We start from the raw sequence: 6,828 nt of genomic DNA on the forward strand, positions 1-6,828 counted from the left end.
TGAGTTAAACTTAATGTCTTCAAATAGCCCACAAACATTTAAAAGGCAAACTAAGTAAAAATAAGGTAAAAAACAGCTAAGATCTATGAAAAAAAATTGTTTCATTTTCTCATGGACTTCACAGGAGTATATACCATTTATATACATGCCATTTCATTAAAGTCACATATATTGATATATTCTTGGCTTGTGTGGTTTTTAAGCACTGTGGAATATTATTATACTTTGTAAACTACTGATAATATTTTCCACAGTCAGAAAGAGTAACAAGGTTTGAAGAAATCTTGGAAATCACTTGGTTCCCCATTGATTTATATATATATGAAAACTGAGACCCAAAGTGGCCAAGATCACAAAAACTAGAGTGGACCCAGATCTACTAACTCTCAGCCCAGAGTGAATTTAATGACATCATATTGACAAATACAAGTGAGAAAGCTGATACACTATAGAAGATCTTTCTGTACACTACAGCTCTTTACCCATACTGGCACCTACTGACCTTTTCTAATTTCTGAACATACTGTAGTGATTTGATTCCTAAAACACTTATATTCAAATTAGCATAGGACAAACTACTTCTTGGCTCTCAGAAAAAGAACATAGGAAGTAGTTACTCTTTTACCAATTTATCATGTTCTTTCTACTAAATAGGCCCCTCAGAGTAACCTTGATGGTCCATGATGTTAATTCCATGCTCACAATGCTGGTGTCATCCTGAAGCTCAGTGAGAACCTCACAAAACAGCTCATCATTTTGGTGCTTCCTACTGCTTCTCAACAGATCTTGTTATATGAACAATTCTCCTCCTAGCACTGAACTCATTTTTTTTTGTTTTTAACTGCTCTATGCTAAGCTGCCTGGTCTGCCATTCCAGGGGCACTCCAAGCATTTTGTTGCTAGAAGACAGAGAGGTTTAGACTACCATGCTATGTGTAAGGCTTTCTATCAACTCTGGGGCTCAGCAGGTAGAACAGATTCTTCTACAAGCCAACCATGAGTGCCCCTATACAGTTCCAGATGACACTGGTTGAAATCCCAAAGCAGAGAGCCAAAAGCAAGGTCGCTATTGTTCAGAACCATATTAAGTAGCTAGGAGGCAGCATTATCACTGCTCCCCAAAAAAAGCTGGGAAGTTGGAAGAATCCTAGAAGATATGGTCCAGAATATTATTGGAGCTAATGGAATTTCTTTGACTGTAAAAGTCTACCAGAAGTTCCTTTTTGTGATGTTTTTACTTATTTAGACTTTGTTTCTGTGCAAAGAAGGTCAAAGGCAACTTATACTAAAGGGCATACACATAGCCATGGATAAAGTATAAGTAAAATGTAGAAAACCAGTAGGGTGGTAATTTTATTGGAATAGAAACCATTTCTTTCAATATAATTCCTTTAAACAAACCAATAAAAAAGTTGAAATGGACCTAAGCTTATTTCTCTTTTTATATTAGTGTACTTCATTCGACATATATGTAGTGATCAAGGCAAGGAGTTCAGAGGGCTCAGGCTAGGTGGTATGATGGAAGTCTCATGGATTCTGAAAACTATGGTTCAAGATCATAGTTAGGTTCTGCCAGTTTCAGATTAACCTATCTAAACCTTAAGTTTCTTTATCCTTAAAATGAGGCTAAGGTCTACTTCATAAATTGCTTGGAAGAGCAAACAAAATAACTATACAAGTATAAACAGGATATGAATTTCGCTCTCAAGAAGCCTGCAATCTAGTTAAGACTATAATCTAGAGGGAGAAAGCAAAGAGTGTCCCAAGAGTTATGATAACATGCTTTGGGAATACAGAAGAAAGAGATTTTCCATCTAGATAGAAAAAAGAAGAAAGATTACCTGGAGGGTGATGTGTGGTGGGGGTAGGGTGAGGAGTTTGTCCTGAGGGATGAGCAACATTTAGCTTTGAAGGTGAGCAAGCAAAGTCAAGGAGAGAGGTGATGGTACATAGCTAACAGCCAGCAGAGGCATAAATCCCTAATTCTACTTCATAAGATAGCATTAAGGAAAATGCAATAGAAAACCTGCTACAGCTCTATTCAAACCAATATTCAGGGCAAGTTAGAGAAAGTGACTTTTCATATCCAATTAATGTAATGACTCACACTAGGGGCTGGAAGAGATAAAAGCCCCGCTGAGGACCACTTTACTCTATTCTATACTTGTTCTGAGAGAGTAACTGCCTGTAAGGTAAAGCCCTGGAAGTACGCTGCCCTCCCATTACCCCAAGACTTGCCAATGACTCTCACAGCAAGAATGGCATCAAGCAGAGAATTCAACTGTAGATTTGTGCCTCCAGGTCACCATTTACTTGCCTTTTCCACTTCAATCAGGGGCCACCTAAGAGAAAAGGCGCATTCTAATTTCTAATGGAAATAATCTTTGTGGTTCAGTACTCTTTCCAATTGCAATCACTTGGTTTCACTTTGGTTTTCTGGCAAATGACAGAAGCTTTCAAAACATGTTAGGATGCTGAGAAAGAGGGTTTTTAGTGACTTGTAATCCTTAAAATGTATCTCATCTTTTTAAAATTAAATTAAAGAAACAAAGAAAAGAGTCCTAAGAAAAAAGTATGCAAGACATCAGGAAGGATCAAAAGACAGAGATTAGAAAGGAGGCAAACAATGAATAAGGTGTAAAATTAAAAGCTCTGTGGCAATTCCAGGCAGCATAAGGGAAATTACTGAGTTCTCTTTCTCTCTGTTATGTTTTTAAAGGGAAAAAAAAGTGATTCTCATGGGAGAGTAACACAAAAAGGAAAGAGGAAAACAGCTGGCTGTGGGCCATGATTTACCATTCACCACAAAAATGAGACTCTGTTTCTGCTTCTCAAAGGCCATTGTTTTTTCCAAACAGTCATAGGCTCTACTTACACAAAGTCAATTATAATGAAGAGACATAAGACATAAGGAAGGGAACTAGACAAATAACTCAGAAGACAGGGCAAAGACGTAAAAGTCAAAGTATACTCTAAAATATTAAAACAAAACCTCTGTTTAACCAAACTAGCTCTCACATCCTAGCAACAGCTCACTTACCTCAAACAAAACAAAATATAGTAAAATCTAATTATAAAAATTCCTTGCCTTTGTGATGGTGTGTTTTAACTGGTAATTAATCCAAATTTATGCCAATGATATGGACACCCAAGTTCTCCTTTTATAAACAAAGAATCTTATAACAGTGTCATCCACCTAGGTAGATGTGAAATAAAGGCAACCCTCTTTAATTCTTTTTACATGAAATGTTAATGGGAAAGGAAAGTAACATTGGTCATCTGCCTGGAGAAAATTCCTTATGAAAACAACAGTACAAGGGTTTTAGAAGGAAAAAATGTATCTTAAAACAGAAGTCAAATTTAGTTTTACTTAAATGGTTGTGTCTTTGTTCCAACTTCCATCCAGGCTTTTTAAAAGGTACATTCAAATTATTAATTTCCTGTATACCAAAGTCAAAAAGAAGGGAGACCTGAAAACCATCTAGGTACCAAAACAGGGTGAGAAGGCTCTGCTCAAAGATCAGAGATGATCTTGTAATGTGTTTCCTTCTTCTGGTGTGTTAGAAAATAATTTCTAAAGGGAATGCAAGTTTCTTTTTGAGATTATGAAATGTATTCTTGGGACCTCTGAATTCTTTGTCCTGGGAAACATTTTGTCGAATCCATAGAACATTAAGCCTGTTAAAAGTCCTACATGGACACAGAGAGGGTATGGTTGGCAGTCAAATTGGATGTCTTTGGAATGTTCTAGTACTTTCCAATTTACTAGTTGAGAACTCTGTCCTGAGAATCACCAGTGGTGACAAGGTAGTGAAACAAAGATTTGTTACTGTCATGGTATCATCTGTAAAAGCTTTGAATTTATGGAATCCTTTTTCTTGGGGGCAGAAGAAGGGGAGGAGAGGATTTGAGAGAAAGATAAGATTCTTGGTTGAAAAGATAACCTTTTAAAGTAAAGGGGAGATGGAGGAGAAAAGTTACACCATATGTCAAGAGCATTATTTATCATAATCCACATTCTGAAACTAAGGAAATTGTTTATAAATAATGTCTGGATTTTTCTTTTGCTAGCACACATTTTCCCTTGCTAGTCCACTTAACTCTGGACTTTCTCCCTCAGAATTACTTCTTCTTTGTCTCAAATAATTTCAAAATCACTTTTGGATGTTGATTTTTTTTTTCCTTTTAAGTAGATGTTATTTTTCAGATCAGTTTTAGGTTCGCAGCAAAATTTAGCAATAGGTACAACATTCCCATATATCTCCCTACCTCCTCTCAAAGCCTCCCCCAGTATCCCACATCAGAGTGGTACATTTGTTACAACTGATGAACCTACACTGGGCACATCATCATCCCCCAAGGTCCACAGTTTATTTTAGGGTCCACTCTTGGTGGTGTTCATTCTATGGATTTTGACAAATATATAATGACATGTATCCACCATTATAGTAGCATACACAATGGTTTCACTGCCTTAAAAAAATACTCTACTTCACCCACTCATCCTTCCCTCCCAGAGGATGCTGACATTTAAAAAGTCATTTTTGAAGCAATACGTTTAAGCATAGACAAGGCCCTCCAAATTTTAGACAAGTACTAAATGACCCACTCTTTCCCACATGAAAAACAAAATAAGCAATGTTCATCAACAGAAGACTAATTAAGCGGCAAACAAAATGCAAGCAAGATTAACAAAAAATTTTAGTGTCATCTAAAAGCAAAGACAAGAAACGAAACTGGAAGAGAACAGAATGCAATCATGGTACTCAGAATTTACACTACGTTTTCCCGTCCTTGGATTCCGTTTTGTGTGCCAGTTCTAGTCAATAAAGGGCTAACTTTTTTTTTAATTCTTCAACAGCCTCCTAACCTAATATTTTGCACTTCCATACATTTAAAAAAATTCAATTCTGGGCATGAAACAGAATTAATGCTTAGGTCAGGAACTTTGTCTTTAGATGATGAAATAATGGCAATGTAAGCAACCCATAGTGGGCAAGAGAAGAAAATTAGGTTCTCTCTGTTTTTTCCCCTTTTTCTCTCTGCAAAACTTCCTTCCTTATTTGATAAGGAGCAGCTAGTTTAAATTTACCTCAAAGTAAATATGAGCAATCCGCTGGAATGAGACCTTTCACACAGAACGTTACACTGGAATGTGAAATCAGCATTCCTTTTGAGTCACAGTCTAGTACCCACCTCTTTCTCCCAGGAAACAGGAGGCTCCCAAAATCAGGGAGCGGCTCAGGTAGGGCCGTGGGTCCTGACGCCCGGAGGGCAGCCAGGCAGGAAACGTCTCCTGAAGCTAAACCACTGGTAACAATCGTCCTTTGGGACTAGGTGCCAAAGAGGGAGAACATTTTCTTTGGAAGACAGCCCCCTAGGAGGCAGTGCTTTGGAAGTAATGAGTGATCAAAGAAAGAAGAAAAAAGAAAAAGAAAAATCATCGCCTTTCACGTTATCACCAGCAGCGTGTGCGAAGGAAGCGCATTAAATCAACGCTCACTCTAGAGAGCTTGGGACAGCCGAGCTGGAGGGGGAGGAGGTCTGAGCTGTCAAAGTCACATCAGTGACCCCAAACCACAAGGGCTTAATAAAGCTGAGCTTCCTGAGACAGGAAGAAGTAGTGTCATGGTTTCGCCCGAACTCGCCCTAACCTCATCCTTTTCTTTTAGGGAGGCACAGGCGCAGTTGAAACATCTTAAAGAAAGTTTCAAACACCTCCAACCGTTGGACATGGTTAGACGCGGAGAAATGTCCCGCGCCCACCCTCGCTCACGCGCGCGACTCTCCATCGCTCCCGGGTTTCAGGAGTTAGCGGGGCCACCGGGCACCCCCTCTACCCGGAGGGTCCGGTACCTGGGCCCGGGGCTCCGGAGACCCGGAGCCGGCTCGCGCCTAGCCGCCCGTGCGCCCCACCCGCCGCTGGCAGCCAGGGGGCGGCGCCCCGCGCAGGTGAGGCGGCCGCTGCCCGCCGCCCGCGCCGCCCTACCTTCTTCACTTTGGCCTCCAGGTCCATGTCTGTGTGTCAGAGGCGGTTCCTCCTCCTGTCCGGGATCTCACACCCAGGCTCGCCTGGCGTCCGGCACCGCTGCGGGCACTGGCGGAGGTCTGCGGGGACTCCGGCGCCGCCGCCGCAGCCACTCTCCCCGCGCCGTCAAACTTCCGCCGCCCAGTCCGCCGCAGCCGGCCTGCGGCGGGGACCGGGAACAAAGAGGCCCAGGCAGCCAATGGCAGCCGGGCCCTGCCGGGCAGCCGCCAATCACCGAGCGCCGCACGCACCTTCGCGGCCCCAGCGCGGCGCAGTCAAGGTGAGGGGCGGGGCCCTGTCCGGGGCGGCGCCCTGTGGAGAGCAATCCGGGAGGCCTAACCGGGTCTCTGAGGCTGCGCTGGGCGTCAGCCGTCCTGCGCGTAAAGAATTGGAGCCCATCTTATCGCCAACTGAAGATGAGGAAGAGCCCCTCCCATTCGGTCAGCTTATACCTGTTTCTGCTTGGGACCTTAGATATACGTCCAGCGGAGTATCATGCCACTACTAGCTTCTTGGTTTCTTCTCAGAGCAAAGAGAAAGACAGGAGCTTGTGGAGGTTGTTAGGGATCCCAGTGATGGGCGTCCCACCCTAATTTCACTACTGAGGTGTGGAGATGGCCTTTTCTTAAATACTTTTATCCAATGTCCCAAGCACTGGCAGGAACCTCATCTCACAGCCTTAACGTCATCAAAGATGGTAATATGAGTTTTCTGAGCATTCGGTAGTTCAAAAATGAGGGTGATGTGAATCACTTCAGAGACAGGTTATGTCATTCCTTTGGAAGTAGAGGCTTGCTCTT

At 42.0% G+C, this 6,828-nt stretch overlaps 1 protein-coding gene across 1 annotated transcript in view; it reads right to left on the reverse strand.

The window, feature by feature from the left end:
* The window catches only part of TES (testin LIM domain protein), a 46,401-nt gene extending 40,204 nt beyond the window's left edge, over positions 1-6,197 (reverse strand). The window contains exon 1 of the mRNA XM_057732796.1: positions 5,990-6,197. Within this exon, the coding sequence (XP_057588779.1) occupies positions 5,990-6,016 (27 nt within the window). The 5' untranslated portion in view covers positions 6,017-6,197. The remainder of the gene's footprint in view (positions 1-5,989) is intronic.
* Between the last annotated feature and the right edge of the window lie 631 nt (positions 6,198-6,828).

The sequence above is a fragment of the Hippopotamus amphibius genome, chromosome 4 (genome assembly GCF_030028045.1).
Source record: "Hippopotamus amphibius kiboko isolate mHipAmp2 chromosome 4, mHipAmp2.hap2, whole genome shotgun sequence".
Lineage (NCBI taxonomy): Eukaryota > Metazoa > Chordata > Mammalia > Artiodactyla > Hippopotamidae > Hippopotamus > Hippopotamus amphibius.